Source organism: Mrakia frigida (assembly GCF_051309035.1).
Source record: "Mrakia frigida strain ATCC 22029 unplaced genomic scaffold BDY24scaffold_38, whole genome shotgun sequence".
Lineage (NCBI taxonomy): Eukaryota > Fungi > Basidiomycota > Tremellomycetes > Cystofilobasidiales > Mrakiaceae > Mrakia > Mrakia frigida.
In genome coordinates this window covers 25,771-53,186 of record NW_027481243.1, presented here as the reverse complement: position 1 = coordinate 53,186, position 27,416 = coordinate 25,771, and the positions used below count along the sequence as shown (strand labels likewise).

Below are 27,416 nucleotides of genomic sequence, written 5' to 3'. Positions count from 1 at the left end.
CCTGAGGTATGGTCGTAGGAGCCAACTAAGCATCGCTACTTAACAGGGACGCGACAGAAGCTCTGCGAACGGGATCCCCTGCTGAGCTCTCCTTCCTCCCTCCCTCCTTCTTCCGCCGCACCATCCTCTTCTCAAGCTCCCGAGGCCCAGTTTGAAGAAACCTCATCTCCAGCAACCTTTCGACATCTTCCCCGGGTCCAATGATCGCGAGAGAAGCTCGAGATCCACCCCAGGACGAAGGAAGAAGCTCGACTTCCTTTGGAGCTCACCTCCTTTACCTTCCCTCCCTTCCTGCCTTCGACCTCTTCCAGGCCCTCAAGAGGCTCAAAAACTACAGATTCGAGAGGTCTGACTCACTTTATATAGTTGGTTCAATATCTTGGGAGTCGGAAGGGATTTCTAGGAGGAGGACTGAAGAAGGGGTCAAGCCTTGATGATAGACGGTTGGGGTGAAAGGAAGGAGAAGGCGATGCGAAGCTCGCAGAGACGAAGATTCCTCGTTCATATTTCTCAGGTCGAGTCCGACCATCTTGTTTGCAGAGCGTGTTCTCGATCCACCTCTGATCTGCAGTGCTCTCTACGAAAAGGAAATTTCCGAGATGGCGAGTGAAGGAACGACTGAACGATTCGAGGACCGAAGCTCGACGCGTCGACTCCTCGTCCTCTCTCTCTCTCTCTCGCTTCTCGAGCCAAAGTCCTGGAAAAAAAAAGGGCTCATCGTCGTCAGATCAGTTCTCTACCTTCTCACCCACCACTGCACCCATCACTACCTTCTCCTCCTTCTCCTTCTTCCCCTCTCCCTCCCCTCCCTCCTCCTCCTCCTCCTCAATCCCCAACAAAACCCTGACCTCCTCCTTCCCTCTAATCAGCAAACTACTCGGGAACTCATACTTGTTCTTTTCCTTATCCATCACCGCCTCCCAGATCTCGACGTAACCCGCAGCGAGCCGTTCGAGCGCGTTCCGATGGATGGCGCGTCCGAGGGCGGGCGAGTAGATGAGCGAGAGACGAGGGGAGGAGAGGACGTCGAGCGTGGTGAGGTAGGCTTCGAAAGATTGGAGGACTTTCGGAAGGTTGGATGGGTTGGAGAGCGGGAGGTGGGCGAGAGGGGTCTGTGGAAGGAAAGGGAGGTCGGTGGGTGTTAGGTTGGGAAGAGAGAGGAGAGGGAAGAGAGGGAGCTGTGGAAACGAACCGAGTCGTCCTTTTCATGAAGAGCTCTGAGGAGAGGGGCGAGACCACTTTGTTCGACGATTTCGGAGTACTGAGGCAAGAGGAAAAGGAGAGAGTCAGGCTCGAAGTACGACGGGAAAAAGTAGACGAGAGAGGGAAACGTACATGTTCGTCTGCGAGAAGCTTGACGTAACAATCCAGCTGCTTCTTAAGAGCCAGAACCCTCGTTGCCGTGAAGGAATACGATTCCAGAACGTGCTGTTCGTTCGAAGAAGAGCGAGACGAGCTCCGAGTCAGCAACGCGTCTTCCTTCTCCTCTTCCTCCCTCCCTCCTGCCCTCCCCTTCCACCCGAAACCCCGCCTCAACATCTACTACTCACCTCCAAATACCCCACACAATTCGCCAAAAACACCGCCTTCTCCCACTCCCCTCCCTCCCCTTTCCTCAGATCCGCCATCCTCCTGCACATCTCCAACGGCGGGTCGACGGCAGCGTCCAGGATCCTCGCGAAATCTCCTTCGACGCGAGGGTCGTCGGCGACGCCGATGAGGGTGGACTCGTAGACGGACATGATCTCTCGGAGGGTTTGGACGGAGTCTCGGAGGGCGAGGGGAGGGGAGAGGTCGGAGTCGGGGGGCTGAGAACGACGAGAGAAGGGAGGAGAGCGTGAGCGTTAGTTTGGGTACTGAGAAATAGGATTGGAGTGGTGGAAAAGGGAGGAGTGAGGAGTGAGGAGTGAGGGTGGGGATGGGACGAACGTGAAGGAAACGAAGCAGTGAACGACCTTTGGCGTCGAGGGTGTCGAAGAAGGCTTTGTACGAGACGTCGTGAATTCTAAGAGGCCCAAAACGAGGGATCTAAGTCAGCATCTTTCGACCTCAGCAGCAGAGCAGAGCAAAAGAAGGAGCCGGAAGAAAGACTCACTCCTGAAGCGTCCTCGAAAGCAACGCGTCCTCTCCAATCGTCCTCTTCATCGTCACCAGGTAGAACTGCAGCAGGTTCACAATCTTGTACGACATGATCACCCCATCTTGAGACTTGATCGTATGCTGTATACGGATCTGTCAAGTCCGAACGCGTCCAAAACGAAAACGAAAACCAAAACCAAAACGCGTCAGTTCGTCCATCTCCCCTCCCTTCCCACCGACGCTCAACTCACCCTCAACGGCCTACAGCACCCCTCCATATCCCTATCCAACATCTCTCTCACCAACTCCTCCTCCTCCCCTTCCCCTTTCCTCCTCATGCTCCCGACCATCCTCCCATCCACCGCCTTCGCTCCGAACAAACTCTCCAGGAACTCCCTCTCCCCAGCTGTGGCCTGATGGACCCAAGCGAGCATGTCTCCGACGTAGCGTTGAGGGTCGTGAGCGTGGAGTTCGATAGGGCGTGGGAGACCGGAGGGACCGCCGCGGGTGAGAGCGTCGAGGAAGAGGGAGAGGAGGGAGGTGGAACGCAGGTGGGAGAGGGTGGACAGGGCTTCGCTGCGAGGTACCGAAGAAGACGAGTGTGAGAGTTATGAAGGAGGGTCAGCTTTGTGAAAGGAAGAAAAAAGAGCAGTAAGGCTTGAAGGGACGAACGTGAGGAGAGACTTTCGATCCCTCAACCTCTTGACGGCTTCTCGAAGAACGACCCCAACCTCCAGCTGAGCTTCCCTGACGAACTGCCTGAACTCGAACTGGATCCAACGGAAGATCTTTTGGTAGCCTAGATCGAGTTGTTGAGAAGTCGCGGCCATGATGTCGAGTCTGGACGAGAACAAAGGCGATGTCGAAGGGAGGAAAGAGGTGAGCTCGACTCTTTCGCTTCATCTGAACCGAAGCTCGTCGAGAGGCGACTCGTACTCACCCAGCAGTAGTACCGCCCTCATCTCCCCCCAACAAAGCTCTGCAGTCCTTCCTGATCCCCTTGACTCGGTCCATAGCGGCAAAGAGAGGGAGACCGACGGGGACGTCGCGCGAGGTGAGCGTTTCGAGTTCGGATTGAGCGAGCGTGAAGCGGGAGAGGAAGAGTTCGATTAAAGTTGAGCGGAGTCGGGTGGAGGTTCTGGGTAGAGCGTAGTCAAAGAGGATATAGAAGAGTGAGCTTCGACAGAAGCTGGGACGACGGAACGACAAGGGGAGGAGGAGGAGGAGCTCGAGACCGCACCGTTGATTCCTGAGCCCTTCCGCTCGTTCCAGCAGGAATTTGGTTCCCGAGTTGGCTTCCTCTAGTTTGGATTGAACGTCGTCGCATCGAGTGTGCATCTCCTGCATGTGAAGTTGAAGAGTATCCAGTTTCTGGGGGCGAGAAGGAGATGGTCAGCTCGAGTCTCCTTCCTTTCCTCCCTCCCTTCTTCGTTCGTTCGTCCGAGCTCACCTTGTCTACATCTCCAAAGGCAGCCAGAAACTTCCTACTCCCTTCTGCGAGTTTCTCCTCTCCGTCTCTCCTGAGAAATCTTCTCGCTCGTTCTGCTGCTCCGTCCTCTCCCGTCGAGAGAGATCCAGCTCCTGCTCCTTCTGAGTGGATGGACTTGGAGCCTTGCCCTCCTACGTAGAAGTCCGAGACTGTTTCCAGAGCTTCTCTTGAGGAAGGATCGTCGAAGGAAGAAGCGAGAACTTTGTAGAGTCGTAAGGAGATGGGATTCCGAGAGGTTGTAGGACCTGTGGTTGTAGATGTCCGACGAGGAGGAACGGCGGAGGAGGAGGAGGTCGAGGTCGAGGTGGTGAGGGAGTCGCGATGGAACGAGGAGGGAAGGGAAGGAGAGGAAGGAGGGAAGGTTGTAGACATGGGTGAGAAATGGAGGAGGGCTATCCGACGGCCCTGATTGATTTCTGAGAGGTTGTCGTGGATGAAGGGAAGGAAGGGAAGGAGAAGAAGAAGGCGACGGAGAGAGAGCTCGAAACGAGATGGTTTCGCTGTTTCCTTCTCGACTTCCACAATCAACAATGGCTTCCAATCTCTCTTCTCAAGGTAAGCATCACTTCCAACTCATATATACGGAGCTCATGCTGATCCTGACGATTTTCCAGGTCTTCACAACCTCACCACGATCATCAAACGGCTCGAAGCTGCGACCTCGAGACTCGAGGATCTCGGAGTTTCCACGTAGGTCCATCTCTCGTCCTCTCCTCGTCTATACATCACCTCCAGAGCTTCGCTGACCTCTTCACCGGTCTCTTCATCGTATACAGTTCATCTTCAAGTCTTCTCAAATCTCCTACTTCGACGGTTGGAGACCAGGTAGGAGCTCACGTCGCTCCTCCTCAGCCCTCAGCTTCTATCGCAGCTCCTGCTCCTCCTGCTGCTTCAGCTCCAGTAGCCGCTACCGAAGACTCCCCAGCAGTCAAGGCTTTCGACGACTGGTACGAGGAACATCTCAAATCCTACCTCACCAAATCTGAAGCCGTAGGAGGAGTCGTGAACGATCAGGTCAGCTCCATCTTCGACCCTCCTTCCCTCCTCGTCTCGTCTCGCTTCCTTCCTTCCTTCCCCTCTGACCCTCTTCCCTGGCTCTCTTCCTTTTCTTCTCCAGGCCAAAATCGTAGCCACCCTCTTCAAAGCCCAACGAGACTTCATCTTCCTCGCCTCGCAATGCTCCAAACCTCCAGCGGACAAGCTTCAACCCCTCCTCGGACCCATGGTCACTCAGCTCACCGCCGTCGAGGAGATCAAGAACGCCAACAGGAGGTCCCCTCAGTTCAACCATCTTAGTACGGTATCGGAGGGAATCCCGGCGGCTGGGTGGGTTGCTATGGTGAGTTTACAGGAAGAGCCAGAGAAGGAAGGAGAGAGGAGAGGGTCGTGTGTTTGTTCGAGCGAACAGGTGGTCGATCGAAGAGGCGAGAGAGCTGATTTCTTTCTCTTGCTGTTCGATTTTATGTGGTGCGACAGGACTCCAAGCCTGGACCTTACGTTGCTGATAGCAAGGAGTCGGCCAACTTCTATGGAAACAGAGTCATCAAGGAGTTCAAGGAGACGTGAGTGTCTTCGCGTCCCTCTCGTCCTCTCCCTTCGACCTTTTCGTCGTCGGCGATGCTCGTCGTCGCTTCTAAACTTGCTCGAGATACGAGTGCTGATCGTTCTCGTTCGTGATTACTTCCCTTCAACTCCTGCAGCGACAAGTCTCAAGTCGAATGGGTCAAGTCGTTCATCAACGCTCTCGAGGAGCTTCGAAAGTACATCATGCAGTTCCACACCACTGGACTCACTTGGAACCCTAAGGTTCGTTCTCCTCTTCTTCCCTCTTCCCATCACACCCTTTTTCAATCACTGGTCTCCTCCTCGCTGACTCGCGTTCCGTTCTTCTTTCCCTCCAACAGGGCAAAGACGCCTCGACCTTCACCGCTCCCTCCAAGGCTTCGACCTCTCCTGCTGCCGCCGCTTCTTCTCCTGCTCCCAAGGGACTCTTCGCTGAGCTCGGAGGAGACGTGACCAAGGGACTCAAGAAGGTCGACAAGAGCGAGATGACCCACAAGAACCCAGAGTTGAGGGCGAGCAGCGTCGTTCCTGCGAACGGGGCTGGGACTGGAGGTGAGTCCACGATCTTCTTCGTAGATGATTTTCGGTGAAAAGTTGGGTTGGAAGTGGAACGGGAAGAGAGAATGTGAAACCCGAACGTCGAAACTGACGCGTCCTCTCACTTTTCTTCTTTACTTCGAAACAGCTTCTCCTGCGAAGCGACCTGCTCGACCTACCAAGCCTCCTTCTCTCGCTGGGAAGAAGCCTGCTAGGATGGAGCTCGTTGGGAACCGATGGGAGATCGTGGGTCTCCGTTTTCTTCCCTCTCCCCGCGTCCTTCGAGACGAGACGCGTCTTCTTCCTTTTGCTGACTTCTCGTTCTTCGACGTTTTGGGCGATGATCTTTCGCAGGAGTACCAAGAGAACAACACCAACATTGTTCTCGAGAACGTCGAGATCAACCAAGTCGTCAACATCTACGGATGCAAGAGCTCCGTCATCCAGGTCAAGGGGAAGGTCAACGCTATCAACCTCAGTTCGTTCTTCCCTCTACTCTCTCTCTCGTCTTCCCTCTGACTCGTCCTCTTCACAACCTCGTACTTACCCTCCCTTCTCTTCTTTTTTTCACACAGTTTCCTCCTCCAAAACTTCCGTCCTCATCGAAACCGTCGTCTCCTCCCTCTCCATCACCTCTTCCCCTTCCTTCACCGTCCAGATCCTCGGCAGGGTCCCCACCGTCCTCGTCGACTCCACCGACTCGGGTCAGATCTACCTCTCCAAGGAATGCCTCGATGGCGCTACAGAGATCATCACCGCCAAATCGACGTCGATCAACATTTCTTTGCCTGATCCGGACGAGAAGGAGGAGGGCATGTTCGTGGAGAAGGCGGTGCCGGAGCAGTTGAAGACGATTGTGAAGGATGGGAAGTTGGCTACTACCATTGTTGAGCATTCGGGTTAGAGGGAGGCAGGGATTCGTGGAGTCGTCTCGTTCTTTTTCTTTCGCCGCACTCGCCTCGCCTCGTTTCGTCTTCCTTTCAGTACCCCCCCTTCGCTGTTGATATCTTCTCGTCTTCTTCTTTAGTTTTTACGTTCATGATTTTACACGCTTCTCCTCTTGCTTTCTTCGTGTCTCTCGAGCTCGTAAAAGGGAGGCTGTTGCGATCCGAACTGGACGCGTCGTCCCCGCCCGTCTCGCCTCTCGTCTCAGACCTACCCGTAGCAGGAGGAGCGGGAGGGTTCACTCGTGGTGGAGTGCTCGTGAACAAGAAGGAAGAGTCAGGAGGAGCAGCGGAGGAGGGAGAGGAAGCTGCAGCTCCGGTTCGACCTGCTTTGCGGAAAGTTGAGAGTCGAGCTGCTCTGTCGAGGTAGTCGAGGTGCGATTCGATGGCGCCGACGTTCAACCTGGAGAAGGAGCAGCAGCATCAGTATCAGGCTATGTCGTTCAGTGGTGGAGGAGGAGGGAGAGGAGGCGCGTTCACTCAACCCGTCTCCGTCCTCGTTGCTCAGCCTCATCACCAGCAGTCCTACCAACCTACCCTCGCTCCCATTCCTCAGCAACAATCACTCCCTTCTCCTTCCACCGCTCGAGACCTCATCTTCCACCAGGATCGATCCCTCCTCACCCTTCGATGGTCAATCTCCAACAGCACCATCACCCACGCGTCCCCGTCGACTCAGTTCCCTCCCAACACCGCGTTCTAGCAGATGCATCTCATGATGGCTCCAGGAGGAGTAGGACCGCCAGCTTCGACTCTCGCTCATCGGCACATCATCCCGTCGCTCATCATCCGGCGGCGAGGATGGATCCCAACCCGTCGCAACACTCCCTCCTTTCCCTCTTCTCTGATCTCCCTCTTTCCTCTCTCTCTCCTCGAAGAAATCAATGCTCACAAGCATGAACCATCCAGCCAAAACCTAACGTATTCAACCCGAGACCCAGTAAAGAGCTTAAGCAAACGAGAAAGGTCCTTTAAACGACTAAACGACTAAACGAGCGAGACAAAGAGGGAGGGAGGGAGAGAAAGATCGAACGCGAGGCGCTGACACACTCTAGTAAGAAGCCTTGGAGGCCTTGGACTGGAGGTGAGCGGAGAACTCGTCGTAAGGGGTCTGAGGAAAGGAAACGAAGAAGAAGAGGAAGAGGTCAGTTTCGAGAACGAAGGAGAGGGAGGGAGGAGAGCGAGACGAACCTTTCCGGGGGCGATGTCCCTCCAGAGATCGGGGGTGAGGAGCTGGTAGGACTTGGCGATCTGTAGAACGAGAAGAAGAAGAAGAAGATTCAGGAGAGGGTTTCGAGAAGGGAAGAAAGGAAGAGAAAGAGAACGTACGGCGACGAAGGTAGCCTTCAAGAAGTTACCAGTGGTAGCAGTGCTTCCCTTGGACTGGGTGTAGCAATCAGCGACTCCGGCCTGCGAGAAACGAACGAAACAAAGGTCAGACGTGATCTCTCGATGGTAGAGAAGGTATAGAGAAGTAAACTCACCATCTGCAAGAGCCTCTTGGAGGCAGGAGCAGCGACGATACCGGTTCCTCGAGGAGCAGGAATGAGTCGGCACATGACGGATCCGGTCTTACCAGAGACCTTGCAAGGGATGGTGTGAGGCTCCTGGATGTGAGCTCCCCAGTATCCTCGTCGGACGGGGATGACGGAGAGCTTGGCGGCGATGATGGCTCCTCGGATGGCGGTAGCAACCTCCTTAGCGCACTTGACTCCAAGTCCGACGTGTCCGTCGAAGTCTCCGACGGCGACGAAGGCCTTGAACCTGGTTCGCTGTCCGGCAGAGGTCTGCTTCTGAACGGGGGTGATGTTCATGACCTCGTCCTTGAGGGTGGGGAGGAAGAAGTCGACGATCTGGAACTCCTTGATGGGAAGCGAGAAGAGGTAGATCTCCTCCATGGACTTGATCTTTCCGTCCTTGACGAGTCGTCCAAGCTTGGTGACGGGAACCCTGAGAGCGAGGAGAGGTACGAGATGATGATGAGCGTCCGAGCTTCGAAGGAAGAGCTCGTCGAACGAACGAGGGAGACGAGAAGAGACGACGATTTCGAACTCACCACTCCTTGTCCTCATCCTTTCGTCCTCCACGCCTGGGACCCCTTCGTCCTCGGTCTCCTCCTCGTCCTCCTCGGTCTCCTCCACGAGCTCCGGCACCTCCTCGTCCTATACAAGTTGAAAGAAAAAAGAGAGAGGAAGGAAAAGGGAAGGGAGGGGAAGGAGGAAAAAGGTCAGCTCGAGCTCTTCGTCCCTTCGTCCCTTCCCTTCCTCCTGCTCCTTCCTTCCTCTTCGTTCTGTAGACTTACCGAAGGCACCTCGTCCTCGAGCAGTAGCGTCAGCCATTTTAGGTTGCTAAAGTGTTAAAGGGAGTGGGTGTTGTAGTTGGTGGGGGATAAGGTCTCGTGCTCGGGGCGACCTTTGAGTTCTGAGGAGGAGGGGAAGGAGAGAGAGGGAGAGTCGAAGAGGATGGATGGTTCGAACGAGGAGAGGGAGAGGAAGGAAACAAAGGAAAAAGTGCGATTAGGACGACGTCATTGAGGAAGGATAGAGGAGAGCTGATATCGAGAGAAAGAGGTTCTCACCTTGTTGAGTGCTGGAGGGAAGAAGAGAGAGAGGGAGAGGGGAGGAGGGCAGGATTTCGAGAAAGAGGCGGAGGCGTCTCTGTTTTCACCTCCTCTTCCAAAGACTCGACTTTTCGTCTCATTTTTTCGCTCTAATTCCGAGATGTTCAATCCTATGAAAAAGTATACGAACTCGAATGAAGAGAATCGAACGATTTTTTTCAGAAGGATCGATTTGAGGAAACCCAACTCGGCGCGGCTTGACCCACCAAGCACGTCTCCCTCCTTTGCCTCCCAACGACGACTACCGAAACTACTCCTACTCGCTCTAAGGCCTGATCTCCTACCACCACTAGCTCCCCAGCACCCCACACCCTCCTCTCTATACACACACCCGAATCCAACACTGAACGATCATGTCGAATCAATCAACAAAACAACAAGAAACTCCTAGTTCGTCCCTTCCCTTCCCTTCCCTTCCCTCGTCTCCTCCTCTCTCCTTCCTTTCGATCCTGACTCTTGTTCTATCTTCCTTCCTCTCGTTTCTATTACAGATTCTTACCCCGCCGTTAGACTCGCAGCTATCGGGAACGGGGACCAGATCAAGGAGCCTCTTGCAGTGGCTAAAGTCGGAGCACGAACGTTCTCCTTCGCAGGAGCAGGAGGAGGTTGGCAGTGTCTTTGAGGGCGGCAGGTCGAATGCTCTCACTTGTGAGAGTCAGAGATCTCGGTTCGAAGGTAAGAACGAATCCAGTATTCTCATCCTACATCTACTAGAGAAGGGAGGGAGGCCAGAGGGAAGGGCGGGGCTGTCCGGGAGACTCGAAGCTGAGACTGACTCCTCCCTCCCTTCCTCCCTTCCTTTCCCTACCTTTTCCAGACGAATCTCTGCGAAACACCCACCAGCCCACCCCTCTCCTCTCCCCTCCTCTCTCCTCCAACACACTCCTCCCAACCAACATCCTCCCCGCTCGAACTCAAGCGTCGTCGTCCAACCACCACCACCACGTCGTCCCTCTCCTCACGCCGGACTCCTCTCCTACCAACACTCCTTCCTACATCCAATCCGCTCGTCCTCACGTCTCCCTCACCGCTCTTCCCTCTTCTTCCTCTTCTTCTCAAACCACCCAGAAGACCCATACCTCGTTCCTCGAATCGCTCTTCCCCAAGCACGCTCAGGAAGCGAGCAAGGTCTCGCAATCGGTCCTCATCACCTCGAACGCTTCGAGCGTCTCCTGGTCGGGAGCTCTCCTCGATGCTCCTCAGGTCCCTGGATCCCCTACGCTCCTCGTCTCGGTTCCCATGGCCGAAGGAGTCGAGATCAGAGAACACGTTGAGATTCTTGTACGTTCCGTTCCTCTCTTTCTCTCTCCCACGTCATTCAGAGATCCGTCTTCTCCTTCGTCCTTTGCTGACTTTCTCCTCTTTGTTTCTCTTTTCAACTCGCAGCTCGACCTAGCCTTTGACTCTCTCAACTGCTCCACCCTCGTCTTCGTGCTCGACAAGTCCTCCCCTGACTTGCGAGAACTCGTCCACGGCTTGCTGTTCATCGGAGGAACCATCGTTCGACCCGATGCGAGGAGCGGCTGGGAGTGGGAGGTCGATGAGGGGAAGGTGTTGATCGGGATGGAGCTCTAGAGGGTCTGAGCTTCCTGAGAAGGCGGTAGTCTGGATAGGTGGAGGGGTGGGAGGAAGGAGGGAGGAGGAGGGAGGCAGTGGTGGACGCGCTTTGAGCTTTGAGTGCTTGTCTTCGTTTCTCCCTCTATGATTAGGTTACCTTTATGTTTTCGTCGATACTCTGTTTGATTCTTGACTACTTCTTTATCCTATTCTTTGATTCGAATATACATGCGAGATCCCTTCTCTTCAATCTGGTTCCGAGAGACTGCTCGCGAACGGAGAGGGAGCTCACCTCTCCCTCCCTCCCTTCCTTTCAACCACATCTCCCTCCCTCAATCCAACCCACCTTCCCCTCCTTCCTCCCTTCAATGGCAGACCATCTCCTCTCCCTCCCTCTCACGGGACACGAGCTCGAATACTACGACACCTTCCTTCGAACTCGACAGAAACGGGACCTCTACCTCGACCAACGAGCTCGAGGGATCCGTACATTCTTCGACAGCTACCAAGGAGACGAGAGCGTCGAAGTCGTTCAAAGAAGAGCTTTGGAAGCTGGGTGGGCTCAAGCAGGTTTTCCTCGTTACTCACGAAAGGAGGACGTCGTTCTGGAAGGTCTTCTTAGCTTCGATGGCGACCGTTCCCCTCCCTCCTCTCCCTCCCTCCCCTTCACCAGGTCAGACCCAGCCGATTCCTCGAGCCCCAGCACCACAGTCATGCCAATTCCTTTCCCAGAACGCCTCGCCCTCGACTCCCTCTCCAGCAAACACTTCAAACCAACTCGTCGAGGACGTCCAAACCATCGAAACGATCCTCGTCCGTCTCCTCGCACAAGAAAAGAAGGATCGAGCTGAAGAGCTCAAACATATCCTCACGTCGCTCGAGGATCTTCGAAACTCGCAGGAGGTCCTCAAGTCGTCCATCGAGAAGCTTCCAACAGTCGAGCAGCTGGATCAGAGGAAGAAGGTCAAGCTGGAGGAGAGAGATGAACGAGATCGAGTTGAGGAGAGAGCCTACTTGGAGGGGAAGTTTGCTGGCTTGGAGGACGCGATGAGGAGACTGGTGATGGGTGGAACTCAGATGAAGGGGACGAGGAGTGGTGATGGAGATGGTGCTGAGAAGCAGGCTGAAGCAGAGAGGGAGAGGTTCGGAGGGAGCTCGAAGCTCGGGAGTGGATCGATTTCTCCAGCAACGAAGCTCAAAGTAAGTCAAAGCTTTGTCCAGCTAGTTTCTCGAGCAGCACTTGCCCTTTTATGGGCAAGCCTGGTCTGTAGGAGAAGCAGGAACATTAGAGTCGTCTCGTTCGCTGATTCCTCTCCCCTCTTCCTTCCCGCTCTCTGAAGTCCAAGACCCCTCGACGTACAACCATCTTCGGCCAAAAGGACTCGAATCTACCATCTTCCACTCTCAAGAAATTCATCTCGACACCTGCTCCTCCAAAGGTCGTCTCCGAAGTGCGTTTCACGTCGCGTCGTCTTTCTTCGTTGTCTCGCTGACCTTCTACTCTCGCTCGCCTTTTCTTTTCTCAGACTGCTGGTACTACTCGAACTAAGACCAAGGTCGTAGCCACAGTGACGAAGGTGAGCTACGCTGCAGTGCCTTGAGCAGGAAGAGAACACAACTCAGCTGAATCGTTTTCTCGTATTCTCAGCCCTCGACCTCCTCTGCTCGTCGACCCACTCTCATCGGAACCGAACCCCTCGCCATAATCCTCACAGGAAACAAGCCTATTTCGGTTCCTTCCGTCAAGGTCTTCTCGGCTGTCAAGGGGGATCGTGGAGCAGTGAAGAAGGTAACGGATCGAGTCTACGCGGACTCTCCCTCGGCGCAGCCAGAGCTCATGATCTCTTCTTCTTCTTCGATTTTATTTAGTCACCTCGTCGAGCTGCTCCCGGAGCCATCTCAGTTCCAGTCCGCATCGCAGCTCCAGTCAAACGAGCGTCCGTGGTCGTCCCTCCCGCCGTTCTTCCCGTTTCGTCGTCGTCGTTGGCATCCACTCCTTCTCAACCAGCGCTCAGTCGAAAGCTTCATTTTTCTGTGAGCCTGAATTAGTCCTCTTGCACTCCCTCCATCTTTCGATGCGGACTGAACTGACTCCTCCTCTTCTTCCCTCAGCTCCCTCCTCCTCCTCCCTCCGTCGTTCCGCGTCGAGCACGTGCAGTCCCCTTCCCGATCAATGCCCTCAAAGACGAAATCATCGAAACCATCTTCTCTTTCCTCATCGATCCTTTCCACAACTTCAGCATGTGCAGCCTCCTCGACGGAATCACGGACGCGTCGACCTCGGAACGACCATGGAGTCCTCTCGCTCTCCAGCTCGTTAGCAAGCGATTCCTCGAGATCTCTCGACCTCTCTACTACTCCCAGATCACTCTCGACAACCGCGTCTTCCTCGACGGACGCAAACTCGCTCAATCAGCGCTTCGGTTCTCGTCGACGCTCGCTCAGGATCGAGAGATCAACTCCCTCAGCATCAGGATCCCTTTCCCCACGAAGGTTCTTCTCTTCTTCCTCCCTACCGACGACGGGGGGGACGAGGCAGCTACGGATCGCGTCCTTGACGTTCTTCAAAGGTTTCTCCCGCCAAATCGAGTCCGCCTCTTCTCCTTCCCTCCCCTCGCTTCGTCAAGCTGGGTCCAGTCCGTCACGGAGCAACCATGGAAGTCTTGGACCATCGTTACTCGAGAGAAGGACTGGGACGTCGTTCCTCGAATCGTTGGACCAGGAGGGATCGATCGTCCGCTCAAGAGCATCCTCCCGCCGCTCGTCCTTCGAACCCCTTCAACGACGTTCAACCTCTACAACATCGCTTTTTTCGAAACCCTCTTCCTTCACCTCGATCACCTTCATTACTTCCCATCCCTCCAAATCGATCTCACGTTCCCTCTCAATCAACTCATCCTCGAGAAGCTGGTTCCGCTTCTTCTCAAGATCATCGCGTATCGAACGTGGGATAGTGGCGAAGAAGACGAAGACGGATCAAAGAGGGCGAAGGCGAGGGCCTTTGGAGAGAGGTTCAGTGTTGGAGTGAAGGGTCCTGAGGATAGGAAGTTGTTGGACGGCGCTTGGGAGATCGAAAGGGTGAAAGGTCGAGAGGAGTCGAGCGCGGAGGAGGAGACGACCACGAGGAAGGCTGCTTGAATTCGGTCTTCCCTACTTAGCTTTGTACGATTGATGATGATGACTTCTTTCGCCTCTCGAGTGTAGTTTCGTCCCGTTAAATCCAAGAGCAATCTCATCTAGTTCCACGACCTTCTCGTCCCGTCGTCGTCCGCTCATCCAACTCGTACTCGGCTCCTCTGATCCCGTCTTCTCCTCCCATCCCAGGAGTATCAGGCACCTGCTCGAACGCTCCTACTCCTCCTCCTCCTCTCCGACTAGAGAACAACCCCGTCGCAAACGTCCAAGCCTCCTCCAGCACTCCTTCCAGTCCGACGCGTTCCTCCCAGCGACCTTCCTCCCAGTTGGAGGGCGAGATCTCCTGCTCTTGTTCGTGCTCGACGGCCGCTTCGTGTCGGAGGACGTCCTTGACGGTGACGAGACCGAGGAGGCGACCTTCCTTGACGACCAGGATGACTCGGGGGCTGAAGGAGAGAGGGGAGGAAGGAGAGTCAGTTGAGCTTCGAGAGAGGAGACGATAAAGAGGACGGGCTCACCCCATACGACGGAAGAGCTGCATAACAATCTCGAGAGGAAGCTTATCTGCTACCGTCAACGGCGTCTACAGGAAGAAACGAGCGGGAACGAGGAGTCAGTCAGGTTCGACGGGTTCGGCGAAGAAAACAAGGAAGACTCACCTGATCTACAAACGGTCCAAAGTCCGCAAAGTCTGCACTGTTTCCATTCTCAGCAGCCTCAAAGATCTCTGCAGCGTCGTGCTCTCCAGCATCGAAGCCCCAAGCGTCGCCGTCGGAAGGAAGAGGGTCCGTCGAAGGGTGGAGTTGGACGCCGTCGAGCATGTTGAAGGTGCAGTTGGCGTTGGGAGTGAGATGGCGTTGGCGACGAGATTTTTCTGTCGAGAGGGAGAGGAAGGAAGGGGACGGATGGTTCAGCTACGAGATTGGGTCGCGAAACGAGAGGAAGGGGAAGAAGAGGAAACGAGACTGACCGATAGCGAAACGAAGCTCAGCTCTGCGAATGTATCCCAGGACGGTGGTATCATGTTCGTTTCGTACGACGGGGAAGCCTTGAACGTTGGTGGTGAGAAGGATGTCCTCTGTTTCGCCGAGAGGGAAGAAGCAGGGTCGAAGTCAGATCGAGTCAGGACTAAGACGCGTCGAAGAGGACGAACCGATCTCCTGCAGCGGCATCCCAGAAGCCTTCATTGTGACGATGTCCTTCTTCATGATGTGAGATACTGAACGAAATAAACCAGAGTCAGCTTGAAGGGCAAAAGAAGGAAGGAAAAGCTCGACTCACTCGGTTCGATGAAAGCCTCGTCGTTCCCGTCCTTGTCCTCCTTCTCGAGGAAAGGGTATCCGTTGAACTTGATCATCTGATCGGCGATGCCACCCTTTCCGAACGATTCGCTGACGGCTTTGGTGACGAGGACGACGACCTGAAGGCAAGGAGGGAGTCAGTTCGGGTTCGAAAGGAGTAGAGAACGAGACGTCCACTCACCATCGTTGGAAGAACGTAGGTCAAAGCTCCAGTGAGCTCGAACATGATGACTACGACCGTTACAGTCATTCGAGTGACACCGCTGATCGTCGAGGAGACGCGAAAGTCAGCCCAGTCCCTTGAAGAGGGAGAGAAGAGGGAAGAGAGCTCACCAAAGAGCAGCAGCAGCTCCGAGGAAAGCGTAGGTTCCAGGAGTGATGCAAGGGATATCAGGTTCACAAGCTCCGAACCATCCTGACTCAGGATTGGAACTGTGAGAAGGAAGGAGATCAGTGGAAGTCGCCTCAAAGAAAGGAGGGAAAGGAGAAAGGGACGAACGCGTGCATCGCCTTCGAGATGATCCCTATCATTCGTCCGAAAGTCGCTCCGATAGCCATCGAAGGAACGAAGATACCAGCAGGGACCTTGCATCCATACGAGACAATGACGAGACCTGTTCGCACGACCGTAGCAAGCAGGAGGGTGTTGACGTTGGGCCATTGAGCGAAGGTCCTGCAAAGAAATCGACGCGTCAAAAAGGTCAGCTCTCAAGCTCGATTCGAGGGATAGAGAGCTCGTTGACTCACTGGCAGAGGTTATCATAGTCTCCTCCTCCCTCACACTCCTTGAAGAGGATCTCGAGACTCTCGGTCATGTCGATTCGAAGGAACTTGTTGAGGTAGCCGACGAGAGCGGTGATTCCAGCGAGGATGACTGCTTCTGAGATCCCATGGGTGGCGAGGTTCTTCCGACGAAAGGAGGCAACTTGGAGGTTGTACTTGACTACGAAGGCTCCGTAGAGACCCTGGGGAAGGAAGAGACGTTGGTCAGCAAGAGGAGGAACAGGGAGGAAGGACGAGATCGACTCACTCCGAAGACTCCGATGAGAATGAAGAGCGGGAGCTCGAAGTAGTGCCAGTCCCGATCGTACGAGACTTGGAAGAGTACGAGCTTTCCAGTTCGGTAAGGGTTCATGGCCTGGAAGAAGAGAGAGAGGTGGTCAGTAGAGAAAGAACGAAGGGGAGGCACGCGTCTCGAACTCACCGAAAGGGTGAAGGTCGCCACGAAAGCGCAGACGAAACTACTCCACATCGTCTTGTTAGTGAAGTTGTGGCTCATCTCCTGTTCAAGATCAAAGACGAGAGTCAGCTCAGGACGTAGTAAACAGTCGAAGGGAAAGACGAACCTCGATAGCGAACAGAACTCCTCCGATCGGAGAACCGAAGGCGACGGCGACTCCAGCAGCACTGGCAGCGGTGAGGATCTCCCTCATCTTAGCTGTGAGAGACGAACCAGAGTCAGATGTAGCTCGAGGAACGTCCGAGCGAAGCTGAAACTCACTATGACTCCCAGCGAATCGCTCAAAGTAGCCTCCAACGACGTTCCCGACGCAACACGCGACGTGCACCGACGGTCCTTCCTTTCCGACAGAGAGACCTGAGGCGATGGCGAGAGGCTTTGAACGCAAACAAGATAGTCAGGGGCAGGTCTCGAGAGGTCGACCTCGAGCTGAGAAGTGAAAACGAAGGGGCTTCAACTCACCAAAGCCAAACTCTTGATCAAAAGCGTCCAAGGACCCAGGAAACCCTTGATGATGAACCCTCCGAGAATGCACTTGATCTCTGAGATTCCCGATCCAGCAGCGTAAGGAGCAAACGCTCTCACGAGGTGAGCAGCGGTGAACGAGAACAGAAGCTTTTGCAAAAACGAAACGCGTCGAAAAAAGGTCAGCTCTCTCTCCTTCCCTTCGAGCTCTTCATTGAAAACTCACAGCACACCCAACGTAGGTAGCCCAAGCTATAGGATCTCCTCCACCCCACTCGTGCCACTCAGGACAGGTGTCCTCTCCAGGGGAATCGGCTTCCAAGCAGCAGAACTTCTCGTTCAACCACCATCCAGAGGTGCAGTGTCCGAGCTTGACTGACGAGAGCCATTCGGTACAGATGGAGATCAAGGCGGCGTTGAGTCCGATTCCCATGCCTGATCAACAACAGCATCAGCTCATGCTCGAGAACTCGCAAGAAGAATAAGGGGGACAGATGGAAAGACTCACCGACTAAAACGACGACGATCCAATCTTGGCCTTCCTCCATCAGCTCCTCCATCGCTTCCCACAGCCATCCCATCACTCCTCCCATCGATCGCATCCGAGAGACGAAACTGGAAGGTCCTTCCAACGACGCGAGAGTTCCACGACGAGCTTGTAACGTTCGTTGATGGAGGGAATCTTGAACCCAATCTGCGAAGCGAGAAGGGAAGGAAGGAGAGGGTTGAGCTCATCGCCTTCTTCTTCGTCGTTGCCGCCTTTCACCCCCGCTTCGGAAGATGGAAGGTTACTCACCTACTGTGCTGAAGTCCTCGTAGCGCCTAAAACGATTGTTGAGTGATATACAGTCAGCGAACGTCTTCTGGAGCCAGCGAGAGAGGGAGAGGAAGGGAGGGAAGGGGACTCAACCGGATCTGCTCAATCTCTTGCTCGTCTCTTTCCTCCTCGATGATGGCTTCCACTTCCTCCTCTTCTACATGCTGAACCGGTGGCGGAGGCATCTCCTCTTCTGAATCTGTACTGCTGAGAGGAAGAGGGAAAGAGAAAGGGCCCGGCGAGGGGGAGGATGGGTGTTTGGCGAGACGAGAGGAGGTCGAGTCGAGCTCGATTCGTTCCTCGTCCCTCTCACCAGCTCTCGCGACGTGTCCATCTCGTGTTTCTTCTTTCTTCTCGCTGAGCTCGTCAGAAGTTCACAAGCAGAACCTATCTCTCCACTCTCTTTCTTCGTGTAAAGCTGAAATCCATTATCATTCTCCCTCCTCCTCTAAACCCTCCTCTCTGATCGTTCTCCTCCCATTTTACTTCTTGTCCCCGAGGATCTTGTTCAAGCTAGCCCAAACGAGTTTAGGAGACTGCGACGCGTCGATAGCCTCCCAGACACCAGTCTTTCGGTAGAAGTCCACAACGGGGCCGGTTTGCTGTTCGAAATCAAAACGAAAGGAGAAGGTGAGCTCGAAGAAGGAGGGAGGGAGGGCTGAGTGAGTTTGTTTGAGCTTCGGAACGTACCTCGTGGTAGGTGGTCAATCTCCGCCTGAGAGTCTCGACGTTGTCGTCCGATCGCTGAATGAGAGGCTCTCCAGTCTGGTCGTCGGTCATGGGCTTCTTTGGGGGGCTGTAGAGGAGGGGAAAGGGAAGAGAGAGAACGGAAGAAGTCGCGAAAAGGTCAGCTCGTTCGTCCAGAGAACCGAGAGGCTCGAAAGAAGCAGAACCTGATGGTGAGATGATAGCAGAGAGGTTGACTCACTTGAACTCCTTGTGGTACGACCTTCCGGACCCAGGGTGGATGAGTCGACCGGTGATTCTCGAGATGAGGAGGGAGTCGGGAATCTTGAGCTCGACGGCGTGGTCGATCTTTTGGTTCTTGGTAGCGAGCATGGCTCCGAGCTTCTCAGCCTGAGGAACGGTTCGGGGGAATCCATCGAGGATGAATCTGTCACAGCCCAGAGAGCACAAAAGCGAGAGTCAGCGAAGGTGATGAGGGAGAGGAATGGAGGGAGGGAAGAGAGAACGAACCCAAGCTGGCACTCCTTGTTCTCCTCGAGCTGCTTCTTGATCATGTTGACCATGATCTCGTCGGGAACGAGTCCTCCCTGTAGATTCGATGTGAAGGTCAGCTTGGGCAAGAAAAATGAAGCGAAGAAAAGGACGAGAGGACGAACCTGGTCCATGATCTTCTTTGCTGAGACTCCGAGGGGGGTCTTGTTGGTGACCTCGTCCCTGAGCATGTCTCCAGTAGCGAGATGGCAGACGGAGAACTTCTCCTTGATCGTAGGAGCCTGAGTTCCCTTTCCTACAGAGCAGAGCAGCAGTAAAATGAAGAAGAAGAGTGAGCTTCGAGGAAAAGGATGACGCTTAACCGGGGAAGAGAGATGGAAGGAGGAAGAGAGAGAGAGAGAGAGTTGAACTTACCAGCACCAGGAGGACCGATGAGGATCATTCGGAGCTGCTGAGCAGGGGTCTTCTCCTCGAAGACAGACTTGATCTTGGTCTCAGCGGAAGACTCGAGGGAGGAGATCTTCTCGGTCAACTGGAGGGAGGGGAAGGAAGGTCAGCTCAGCGCGAGAAAAGAAGAGCATGTCTTTCTCTCTTGACTTACCTGAGCGACGAGGGACTTGAGGTGTTCGAGTTCGGAGGACATGATGGGGGCGAGGAAGGAAGGAGAAAAGGTCGTTAAAAAAAGAGAAAGGAGAGCTTGTCGTGGTTGGGGGAGGAACGACGTCCGACCTGATCCGACTCAAGAAAAGAGGAGGGGCGATTTCAAGTCTCCTTCACGACCGAGTGAGCTCAACTCCTTCCCTCCTCTTGCCAGCGAAAGCTCAACCCAAAACCACCATCTCCCTTCCCTTCCCTTCCCTTCTCTTACAAAATGAAGGTCTTCAGCACCCTCCTCGCAGCCTGCGCTCTCTTGGCTTCGAGCTCGTCGACCGTTCAGGCTTCTTCCTCTTCCGGATCTAGGGTTCTCGTAGCTCTCGAGAAGAACCTGAACCGAGACGACTACTCTCACTTTTGGAGGTCGTTAGAAGGTGCGTCTCAAGCCCTTTCTTCCCTTCTTAGCAGCTCTTTCGACCAGACAGGGTGGTAGAGCGGAGTATAGAGTATTCGAATCTGACCTTCGTTTCTTAACTTTGCTTTTGTATAGAGCGAGGGTACGAGCTCACGTTCAAGAGCCCGCGGGACGAGTCTCCATCTCTCACCTCGTTCGACGAAAGGTCCTTTGACCACCTCGTCCTCTTCTCTCCTTCAACAAAAAGTGAGCTCTCAGTTCTCTTCTGTACACCTCCAGCTTCAATGTGAACTTTTGAACTCATCACAACTCCCTCTCCTTCGCCTCCCATCTCCTTCCTTCCCTCGTCCCAGCCTTCTCCTCCGACCTCACTCCTCAATCCCTCGTTCGCTACCTCTCCCTGAACGGAAACATCCTCCTCGCTCTCTCCCCTTCCCTCTCAGAGTTCAACCGAGACTTTGCTCGAGAGTTCTCCCTCGAATTCCAACCCTCGGACTCGTACCTCATCGACCACTCCCACTACGTCCCTTCCTTCGACGTTCCTTCCTCCTCCTCCTCCTCCCCTCACACCGCCATCGCCCTCCCTCCAACCGATACCCTTTCCAAAAACTCAGCCATCGTTTCCGAAGAGACCCGACGAGGAGCTCCTGTCCTCTACAGAGGAGTCGGACACAGGATCGTCCCTGGAAGCCCCTTGACAGTCGAGATCTTGAAGGGAACGAGGGAGGGCTACAGTGCTGAACCCAGGGAGAGCGAGGGAGCGGAGGATTCGATCTATCCGTCAGAGTTCTTGGCTGGAGGGAGCGTAGGGCTGGTGACGGGCATGCAGACGTTGGATAACTCAAGGGTCGTGTTTGCTGGGAGCGTGGAGCTGTTTTCGGACCGGTTCTGGGACGCGAGCTTCAAGGGAGTGAACGGAGTCGAGTGAGTGCCCATTTTCGATGTTTTTACTCCTTCTAGAGACCTCAAACTCACACTGGGTCATTTTCGCAGGCACCCTACCTCCGGAAACAAGGCTTTCGTCAAGGATATCACTCAGTGGGCGTTCCAGGAGAAGGGAGTGCTGCGAATCGTCGCCGCGACTCATCAGCTCAGCAACACCCTCGAGTCCAAGGATGTCTACAGGATCAAGGACGACGTGGTACGTTCTTTCCTTCTTCTCTTCGAGCTCCTCCCCATCATGCTCGTCTTGTTCTCCTCGAACTCAAGCTCACTTCTCTCGTTTCCTCTCCGCGTTCGTTTCGTTCTTCCAGACCTACTCCATCACCCTCCAAACCCACGTCTCGAACGGCAAATCCTCCTCCTGGTCAGCCATTACCCTCCCCGACCTCCAACTCGACTTCACCATGCTCGATCCTCACGTCCGAGCCAACCTCGTCGCCGTCGAGTCGGGAGAGAAGCACGCTCACCAGCAGGAGTACACGGTCGACTTCAAGATCCCTGATCGTCACGGAGTGTTCAAGTTCTTGGTCGATTACAAGAGAGCTGGGTGAGTTGATCGTTCATCGCATGTTCTTCGAGGCGACGAGAGAGAGCACTGACGAGTCGTTTCGTTTCTTCGCGTCGTCGTTCGTTCGTTCAGCTGGACCTTCATCCAATCCTCGCAAACGGTTTCGGTCGTCCCCTTCCGACACGACGAGTACCCTCGGTTCATCGTTGGAGCGATCCCTTACTACTCTGGAGCGGCTTCGACGAGCGTGGCGTTCTTGCTGTTCTGTGCGGTTTGGTTGGGTTGGAAGGAGGAGAAGGTGTCGAAGGGAGAGAAGGAGGAGTAGAGTAGATTAAACGAAGGAAGGGAAGAGTGGAGTTTTTTTTTAAAATCTTTGTGAAAAGATGATACAGATGCAGAGCTTCTCGTGTACGTTTGTGTGTGTGAACTGCGAGGAGAAGGGAGAAGGAGGTTGAGGGAGAAACGAGCGCGTGGGCTGAAGGGCTGAAGAGAAGAAGGATCGCAAAGCAGAGCTTTTTCCTGTGCATTTTTTTCTATCAGAGCTCAGCAACCTCGAGTGGCTATACCGCTAACGGGAACTTTTCTACCTCCTAGATACGACGGAACGGCCGAAATAAAATCTAAACTGCCTCCGCCCGCAGACTCGCCCAAACTCATTTTTCTTCAACGTCCCCTTCTTGCCTCCCTCCCCCACCTCCTCCCTCTCCCCTCCCCTCCCCTTCTCCCCCCTCCCCTTCCCCCCTTCGCCCTCGTTCTCGTTTCTCGTAGACGGTAGACGGTTCAACAAACAAACCTCTTTTAAAACGTGAGTCTTTGGCTTCTTACAAAGGGTTCCTTCCTTCCTTCGACGTCGAGCTCTCTCCTTTGGCTGACCTCCTCCTTCCTTCCTCGTTTTGCCACCACCAGCCTAGTAAAAAAGGTCCGCTCAACCTCCTTAGTTCAACTTGAACCCTTTCTCTTGGATCCTAACGCGTTTCTATCTCTCTCTGTCTTGTTGATTGTAGTAGAAATGCCTGCTGCCACCCCTGTCTCCGCCGACGCCAAAGCGTCCTCGTCGTTCGACGTCTCTACTCTCTTCGGTGCCGACAAGGCTCCCGCTCAGGCGCTCGCCTCCCAGGCCAAGAACGGAGGACCCGACTTCATCGCTGAGATCGGTTTCGCCGCTGCCCTCAAGAAGGTGAGTCTCGAAGAGAAACAGAAGGGAAGGGAGAGAGGTGGAAGAGGATTTTGGGTTGGGGAACGTTCGATGAGCTGGCTGACTCCTTTCTCCTTCTCTTTCTTCCTTCTCTTCTCTATATCGTTCTGGATGGGATCTACAGGCTCTTGGAGACAAGAAGGTCGTCGCCAACAAGGAGAACGCTCTCGCCGTCATCTCCACTCTCCTCGAGCAGGGAGCTGGACCCGCCATTGAGCCCATCCTCGTCGACGTCTCCGAGGACGGACTCTTCCCTATCCTTCTTGACCTCTTCGCCGACAAGGCCAAGACCGTCTCGTGAGTACTCTCTCCTACGTTCCTGGACCTTTCCTCGATTCGTTATCTCCTTCGAGAGAGGAGAAAAAAAGGACAATGACGCTGACCCTCGTTTTTTTCTCTCGACCCTTCTTCCTCCTTCCTTCCTCCTCCCTTCCGTCCTTCGTCCCTCTCTCTCTTCCTTCCTCCTTCAGGACTGCCGCCGTCACCGCCGTCAAGTCGCTTGTGCAGGTCATGAGCCCTTGGGCCACCGCCATCATCCTCCCGTCCCTCCTCCACCAGATCAACACCGCCGGAAAGTGGCAGATCAAGACTGGATCCCTCACCATCCTCGACCAGCTCGTCAAGACCTCGCCTGAGCAGATGTCCAAGCTCATGCCCGAGATCGTCCCCGTTCTCGCTGGAGCCATTTGGGACACCAAGGCCGACGTCAAGAAGGCTGCCCGAACCTCGTTGACCACCACCACCGCTTTGGTTTCCAACAAGGATATCGAGAAGTGAGTCGTCGTTTCCTCTCGTCCTTTCTTCCTTCGTTCTCGTCTTCTTTCTTTCTCCTCCCCGAGATCGACACTCTCGCTGACGCTCTTCTCTCTCTCTTTTTTTTTTCTCTCCTACTAGGTTCATCCCTGCCCTCATCTCCGCCCTCATCAACCCCGTCGAGGAGGTCCCCACCACCATCCAGCTCCTCTCGGCTACCACCTTCGTTTCCGAGGTCGACTCCCCTACCCTCTCCCTCATGGTCCCTCTTCTCTCTCGAGGAATCACCGAGCGACTCACCGCTACCAAGAGGAAGGTCGCCGTCATCACCGATAACATGGCTAAGCTCGTCGACAACGAGTACACCGTCCGACCCTTCATCCCCAAGCTCCTCCCCGCCCTCATCAAGGTCTCCGAGACCGTCGCCGATCCCGAGGCTCGAGGAGTCGTCAACCGAGCCATCGCTACCCTTCGACAGGTCGGAAACGTCCCCGAGGGAGAGGATGGATCCAACCTTCCTCCCGCGCCCAAGGCTGAGCCTACCGCTTGCGCCAACGCCATCGTCGCTACCTACACCAAGCACGACATCACCCCCGTCCCCTCCGCCGAGTCCCTCTCCGTCGTCTACGCTTCCAAGCTCGCCGCCAACCTCATCACCGCTCGAAACTTCGACCAGACCGCTTGGGAGACCTCGCTCCTCCCCTTCCTCGGATTCGCCTCCGGATCCGCCAACGCCCTCAAGGTCGTCCAGGAGTACCTCCAGAAGGCCGCTTCCGAGATCGACACCGACACCCGAGTCTTCGAGGACGAGGAGGAGGGAGAGGATCTCTGCAACTGTACCTTCTCGCTCGCGTACGGAGCCAAGATCCTCCTCAACACCGCTACCCTCCGACTCAAGCGAGGACACCGATACGGTCTCTGTGGACGAAACGGATCCGGAAAGTCGACCCTCATGAACGCCATCGTCAACGGACAGGTCGAGGGATTCCCTTCCAAGGACATCGTCCGAACCTGGTACGTCGCCCACGACATCGACGGTTCCGAGGCCGAGATCGGTATCTACGACTGGGTTCTCTCCGACGAGCGAATCTCCTCCGTTCGAACTCCCGCCGAGATCCACGAGACCCTCGCCGAGGTCGGATTCAACGACGAGAGGCAGACCCACTCGATCGGATCCCTCTCCGGAGGATGGAAGATGAAGCTCGCTCTCGCTCGAGCCATTCTCTTCAAGGCCGATATTCTTCTCCTTGATGAGCCTACCAACCATGTGCGTCTTCGTTCTCTTGTATTGTTTCGAGCGTTTCCTTCGACTTCGACGAAACTGACGCGTCTTTTTTCCCTTCTTTCCTTTCTCTTCTCCAGTTGGATGTCATCAACGTCACCTGGCTCATCGACTACCTCACCTCCCTCACCCACTGCACCTGTATCATCGTCTCGCACGACTCCGACTTCCTCAACCGATCGGTCACCGACATCATTCACTTGAACCGATTCAAGATCAAGCGATACGTGAGTCACCCTTTTCTCTTCTTTCTTTCGCTTCTCGACTTCGACGATTCGAGTTCTTTCCTTCCACGATGCTCTTTACTGACTCTTGCTTCCCTCCTCTTCGTTTTCTTGCTCTTCTTCAGCCCGGAAACCTCGAGGACTTCGTTCGAATGGTCCCTGAGGCCAAGGCCTACTACTCCCTCTCCGCCGCCGACGAGTACAAGTTCAAGCTCCCCAACCCTCCTCTCCTCGACGGAGTCAAGACCAAGGAGAAGTCCCTCCTCAAGATGCGAAAGGTCGGATTCCAGTACCCTACCCAGCCCGTCCAGCAGCTCTGGGACATCACCCTCCAGATCTCGCTCTCGTCTCGAGTCGCCGTCCTCGGACCCAACGGATCCGGAAAGTCGACCCTCGTCAAGATTCTCATCGGAGACATGGAGCCCAACAAGGGAGGAGAGGTCTGGAAGCACCCCAACTTGGTCGTCGGATACGTCGCCCAGCACGCTTTCCACCACATCGACATGCATCTCGATAAGACCCCCCTCGACTACCTTCTCTGGCGATACCAGACCGGAGAGGATCTCGAGGAGCTCCACAAGGCCAACCGAATCATCACCGAGGAGGAGGCTGCCAAGATGAAGGAGGGAGGAGTCATTGTTATCGAGGGAGTCAAGAGGTTGATCGACGAGATTACCTCTCGAAAGAAGCTGAAGCAGGTGCGTTCTCCCTTTCCTTTCCTTCTCGACTCTCGATTACTGACTCGTTCTTCCCCCTCTTCGTCCCTCTTCGAACAGTCTTACGAGTACGAGGTCTCCTTCAAGGGACTCTCCTCCTCCGAGAACCTCTGGCTTCCCCGAGACGAGCTCATCACCCGAGGATTCGAGAAGAAGGTCCTCGAGCTCGACACCCGAGAGGCTCAGCGACTTGGTCTCCTCCGACCTCTCGTCCGACGAGAGATCGAGAAGCACTTCGAGGACTTCGGTCTCGAGGCCGAGTTCACCTCGCACAACACCATGCGAGGTCTCTCTGGAGGACAGAAGGTCAAGGTCGTTCTTGGAGCCGCTACTTGGCGTCGTCCTCACGTCATCATGTTGGGTGAGTCTATGTTTCTTCGCTTCGAGGTTCGACGAGACGAGAACGAGAGCAAGAACGCCGATGCTGACCACTCGTCCTTCTTTCCCTCTTCCCTCCTTTCCTTTCCTCCCTCCTTCAGATGAGCCTACCAACTACCTGGATCGAGAGTCGCTCGCCGCTCTTATCGAGGCCCTCAAGGACTTCGAGGGAGGAGTTCTGGTCATTACTCACGTTCGTCCTTCGTCTCTCTTCCTCTTCCCGCTCTCCGTTTCGTTGGAACCGAAACTGACTTCCCTCCCTTCCTTCCTTCGTTCGAACAGAACCGAGAGTTCTCTGAGTCTATTTGCTCTGAGGTCTGGGCCATGAGGGACGGACACCTCGAGGCTTCGGGACACAGTGAGTTTTATTTTCTCAACGACGACGCGTCTGTCGAATCTCGAACTGACTCCTCCTCTTTCTCTTCCTTCCAACAGACTGGGTCGAGGGTCAGGGAACTGGAGAGAGAATCGACAAGAAGGTACGCGTGTGGATCTCTCGCTTCTCTATACTTTCACTTCTACAGCCTCGTTTCTTCGTTTCGGTCGACCCATCGTCGTCTCTTCTCGTCTTCGAGCTTCGACTTCGTTCGACTCCTCAGAGCTTGACTGACTTCCTTCCCCTTTTTTCTTTGTCTAACAGCCCGATGAGGAGGAGGAGAAGTTCGACGCCATGGGAAAGTGAGTAGATCTTTTCTTCGCTGTTCGTTGTTGGTGGAGGAGAGTCGAGGAAGAGTACGGACGAGACGCGTCGAGAGTTTTCAACGAGCTGACCTTCTCTCCTCTCTCCCTCTCTCTCTCCTTCTCCTTTCAGCCCCATCGCCAAGATCACTAAGGCCGTCAAGAAGTCTGCCGCCGACCTCAGGAAGGCTAAGAAGGATCGAATGGCCAGGAGGAAGAGAGGAGAGGAGGTCTTCACCGTTCGTCCCGCTCTCCCTTTCCTCGTCTTGCCTCCCTTCTCCTCTCTCACCTTTACTGACTCCTCGCTTTCTTTCTCACTCTACAGGACGAGGAGCTTTAAATACGTCTCCGTTACCCTGACGACGTTATCATTTTTTAGATTCTCCCTCCCTCAACTCTACCCTATCCATGCCTCGGCTCGTTCGTTTCTTTTGTTCGTTAGACGCCTTGCCTTCGCCTTTTCTTCTTTTGGTTTTCCCCTTGTTATGCTTTCCCTTCCTTTTTCTTTATACGCACTCCTTTTTCTCTCTTTCTCACTTCACTGACTCCCGATAGGCCAGCCGACTCCTCGGTGGTTTCGTTTTTACAAAGCCGTCGCCAGAGAAGAGAGGGAGCTGTCGTTCGTCTTCGTCAAGGATATGGAAGAGGAAGGGAGAGAGAACGAGTGCTCGACGAGGGTGCTTTGGGATGGGAGTGCGAGGGAGAGCTGAGGAGGGAAGGAAGGGACGACGAAGGAGAGGGAGGGGAGGAAAGGACGGAGAGCTCTCGTTTCAACGTTGAGTCGAGCGTCGTGACGCAACGAGAG

At 54.7% G+C, this 27,416-nt stretch overlaps 9 protein-coding genes across 9 annotated transcripts; 5 read left to right on the top strand and 4 right to left on the bottom strand.

The window, feature by feature from the left end:
- Positions 1 to 728: 728 nt before the first annotated feature.
- Positions 729 to 4,033, bottom strand: COG6 (Golgi transport complex subunit COG6; the record flags this gene model as incomplete). Its single annotated transcript, XM_076637783.1, has 11 exons — positions 3,530 to 4,033; positions 3,320 to 3,450; positions 3,020 to 3,217; positions 2,752 to 2,919; positions 2,331 to 2,655; positions 2,096 to 2,232; positions 1,930 to 2,005; positions 1,551 to 1,808; positions 1,336 to 1,428; positions 1,193 to 1,261; positions 729 to 1,112 (listed from the first exon to the last, which is right to left on the bottom strand). Exons 1-11 carry the CDS (start codon positions 3,938 to 3,940, stop codon positions 729 to 731), a joined length of 2,250 nt encoding a protein of 749 aa, XP_076493056.1. The 5' UTR covers positions 3,941 to 4,033.
- A 28-nt stretch (positions 4,034 to 4,061) lies between these two features.
- On the top strand, positions 4,062 to 6,731 carry BDY24DRAFT_410623 (adenylyl cyclase-associated domain-containing protein). Its single transcript, XM_076642852.1, has 10 exons — positions 4,062 to 4,123; positions 4,183 to 4,258; positions 4,345 to 4,582; positions 4,686 to 4,907; positions 5,045 to 5,130; positions 5,269 to 5,374; positions 5,473 to 5,683; positions 5,817 to 5,914; positions 6,023 to 6,146; positions 6,244 to 6,731. Exons 1-10 carry the CDS (start codon positions 4,099 to 4,101, stop codon positions 6,570 to 6,572), a joined length of 1,515 nt encoding a protein of 504 aa, XP_076493055.1. The 5' UTR covers positions 4,062 to 4,098; the 3' UTR covers positions 6,573 to 6,731.
- A 762-nt stretch (positions 6,732 to 7,493) lies between these two features.
- Positions 7,494 to 9,191, bottom strand: RPS2 (40S ribosomal protein uS5 RPS2). The gene is made up of 6 exons (XM_076642088.1): positions 8,915 to 9,191; positions 8,669 to 8,774; positions 8,097 to 8,562; positions 7,942 to 8,022; positions 7,804 to 7,863; positions 7,494 to 7,723 (listed from the first exon to the last, which is right to left on the bottom strand). Exons 1-6 carry the CDS (start codon positions 8,949 to 8,951, stop codon positions 7,664 to 7,666), a joined length of 810 nt encoding a protein of 269 aa, XP_076493054.1. The 5' UTR covers positions 8,952 to 9,191; the 3' UTR covers positions 7,494 to 7,663.
- A 166-nt stretch (positions 9,192 to 9,357) lies between these two features.
- On the top strand, positions 9,358 to 10,912 carry BDY24DRAFT_191979 (uncharacterized protein). Its single transcript, XM_076636406.1, has 3 exons — positions 9,358 to 9,907; positions 10,050 to 10,513; positions 10,619 to 10,912. Exons 1-3 carry the CDS (start codon positions 9,586 to 9,588, stop codon positions 10,805 to 10,807), a joined length of 975 nt encoding a protein of 324 aa, XP_076493053.1. The 5' UTR covers positions 9,358 to 9,585; the 3' UTR covers positions 10,808 to 10,912.
- Positions 10,913 to 11,067: 155 nt separating this feature from the next.
- Positions 11,068 to 13,927, top strand: BDY24DRAFT_444446 (uncharacterized protein; the record flags this gene model as incomplete). Its single annotated transcript, XM_076644850.1, has 7 exons — positions 11,068 to 11,359; positions 11,463 to 11,989; positions 12,130 to 12,240; positions 12,316 to 12,366; positions 12,438 to 12,578; positions 12,659 to 12,823; positions 12,902 to 13,927. The coding sequence occupies exons 1-7, from the start codon at positions 11,158 to 11,160 to the stop codon at positions 13,925 to 13,927; spliced, it is 2,223 nt and encodes a 740-aa protein (XP_076493052.1). The 5' UTR covers positions 11,068 to 11,157.
- On the bottom strand, positions 13,652 to 18,002 carry BDY24DRAFT_366270 (chloride channel protein). The gene is made up of 19 exons (XM_076637954.1): positions 17,841 to 18,002; positions 17,727 to 17,752; positions 17,439 to 17,624; positions 17,157 to 17,365; positions 16,928 to 17,080; positions 16,727 to 16,841; positions 16,572 to 16,663; positions 16,430 to 16,507; positions 16,256 to 16,363; positions 15,973 to 16,190; positions 15,725 to 15,898; positions 15,559 to 15,657; positions 15,407 to 15,488; positions 15,206 to 15,344; positions 15,078 to 15,143; positions 14,895 to 15,002; positions 14,584 to 14,798; positions 14,443 to 14,507; positions 13,652 to 14,370 (listed from the first exon to the last, which is right to left on the bottom strand). The coding sequence occupies exons 1-19, from the start codon at positions 17,930 to 17,932 to the stop codon at positions 14,022 to 14,024; spliced, it is 2,574 nt and encodes an 857-aa protein (XP_076493051.1). The 5' UTR covers positions 17,933 to 18,002; the 3' UTR covers positions 13,652 to 14,021.
- A 158-nt stretch (positions 18,003 to 18,160) lies between these two features.
- ADK1 (adenylate kinase ADK1) lies at positions 18,161 to 19,660 on the bottom strand. Its single transcript, XM_076642087.1, has 7 exons — positions 19,528 to 19,660; positions 19,341 to 19,458; positions 19,091 to 19,221; positions 18,945 to 19,021; positions 18,676 to 18,861; positions 18,438 to 18,543; positions 18,161 to 18,349 (listed from the first exon to the last, which is right to left on the bottom strand). Exons 1-7 carry the CDS (start codon positions 19,567 to 19,569, stop codon positions 18,230 to 18,232), a joined length of 780 nt encoding a protein of 259 aa, XP_076493050.1. The 5' UTR covers positions 19,570 to 19,660; the 3' UTR covers positions 18,161 to 18,229.
- Positions 19,661 to 19,857: 197 nt separating this feature from the next.
- On the top strand, positions 19,858 to 21,704 carry WBP1 (dolichyl-diphosphooligosaccharide-protein glycotransferase; the record flags this gene model as incomplete). The annotated part of the gene is made up of 6 exons (XM_076637124.1): positions 19,858 to 19,954; positions 20,071 to 20,181; positions 20,289 to 20,859; positions 20,929 to 21,076; positions 21,189 to 21,424; positions 21,518 to 21,704. Coding segments are annotated over 6 exons (1,350 nt in total), but the record flags the coding sequence as incomplete, so codon positions are not given.
- A 374-nt stretch (positions 21,705 to 22,078) lies between these two features.
- BDY24DRAFT_401367 (P-loop containing nucleoside triphosphate hydrolase protein) lies at positions 22,079 to 27,132 on the top strand. The gene is made up of 15 exons (XM_076642086.1): positions 22,079 to 22,190; positions 22,292 to 22,304; positions 22,390 to 22,562; positions 22,705 to 22,877; positions 23,051 to 23,353; positions 23,475 to 24,600; positions 24,696 to 24,842; positions 24,965 to 25,537; positions 25,616 to 25,916; positions 26,035 to 26,126; positions 26,216 to 26,291; positions 26,369 to 26,412; positions 26,574 to 26,611; positions 26,745 to 26,850; positions 26,937 to 27,132. Exons 3-15 carry the CDS (start codon positions 22,395 to 22,397, stop codon positions 26,949 to 26,951), a joined length of 3,162 nt encoding a protein of 1,053 aa, XP_076493048.1. The 5' UTR covers positions 22,079 to 22,190; positions 22,292 to 22,304; positions 22,390 to 22,394; the 3' UTR covers positions 26,952 to 27,132.
- The last annotated feature ends 284 nt before the right edge of the window (positions 27,133 to 27,416 follow it).

Excerpts from the sequence above, each read along its gene's own strand:
- BDY24DRAFT_401367 (XM_076642086.1), top strand. The coding sequence starts at position 22,395 with ATGCCTGCTGCCACCCCTGTCTCCGCCGACGCCAAAGCGTCCTCGTCG. Across the intron at positions 22,563-22,704 it reads TCGCCGCTGCCCTCAAGAAG|GCTCTTGGAGACAAGAAGGT; the intron begins GTGAGTCTCGAA and ends TGGGATCTACAG. Across the intron at positions 25,917-26,034 it reads TCCTCACGTCATCATGTTGG|ATGAGCCTACCAACTACCTG; the intron begins GTGAGTCTATGT and ends TCCCTCCTTCAG.
- ADK1 (XM_076642087.1), bottom strand. The coding sequence starts at position 19,569 with ATGTCCTCCGAACTCGAACACCTCAAGTCCCTCGTCGCTCAG. Across the intron at positions 19,459-19,527 it reads TCAAGTCCCTCGTCGCTCAG|TTGACCGAGAAGATCTCCTC; the intron begins GTAAGTCAAGAG and ends CCCTCCCTCCAG. Across the intron at positions 19,022-19,090 it reads CAAAGAAGATCATGGACCAG|GGAGGACTCGTTCCCGACGA; the intron begins GTTCGTCCTCTC and ends TCGAATCTACAG.
- BDY24DRAFT_410623 (XM_076642852.1), top strand. The coding sequence starts at position 4,099 with ATGGCTTCCAATCTCTCTTCTCAAG. Across the intron at positions 4,124-4,182 it reads TTCCAATCTCTCTTCTCAAG|GTCTTCACAACCTCACCACG; the intron begins GTAAGCATCACT and ends ACGATTTTCCAG. Across the intron at positions 6,147-6,243 it reads GGTCAACGCTATCAACCTCA|TTTCCTCCTCCAAAACTTCC; the intron begins GTTCGTTCTTCC and ends TTTTTCACACAG.
- BDY24DRAFT_366270 (XM_076637954.1), bottom strand. The coding sequence starts at position 17,932 with ATGCCTCCGCCACCGGTTCAGCATGTAGAAGAGGAGGAAGTGGAAGCC. Across the intron at positions 17,625-17,726 it reads CGAGGACTTCAGCACAGTAG|ATTGGGTTCAAGATTCCCTC; the intron begins GTGAGTAACCTT and ends CTCGCTTCGCAG. Across the intron at positions 15,144-15,205 it reads CGAGGCTTTCATCGAACCGA|TATCTCACATCATGAAGAAG; the intron begins GTGAGTCGAGCT and ends TATTTCGTTCAG.
- BDY24DRAFT_191979 (XM_076636406.1), top strand. The coding sequence starts at position 9,586 with ATGTCGAATCAATCAACAAAACAACAAGAAACTCCTAGTTCGTCCCTT. Across the intron at positions 9,908-10,049 it reads TCAGAGATCTCGGTTCGAAG|ACGAATCTCTGCGAAACACC; the intron begins GTAAGAACGAAT and ends TACCTTTTCCAG. Across the intron at positions 10,514-10,618 it reads GAGAACACGTTGAGATTCTT|CTCGACCTAGCCTTTGACTC; the intron begins GTACGTTCCGTT and ends TTCAACTCGCAG.
- RPS2 (XM_076642088.1), bottom strand. The coding sequence starts at position 8,951 with ATGGCTGACGCTACTGCTCGAGGACGAGGTGCCTTCG. Across the intron at positions 8,563-8,668 it reads AAGGATGAGGACAAGGAGTG|GGTTCCCGTCACCAAGCTTG; the intron begins GTGAGTTCGAAA and ends CCTCGCTCTCAG. Across the intron at positions 7,724-7,803 it reads GGGACATCGCCCCCGGAAAG|ACCCCTTACGACGAGTTCTC; the intron begins GTTCGTCTCGCT and ends TCCTTTCCTCAG.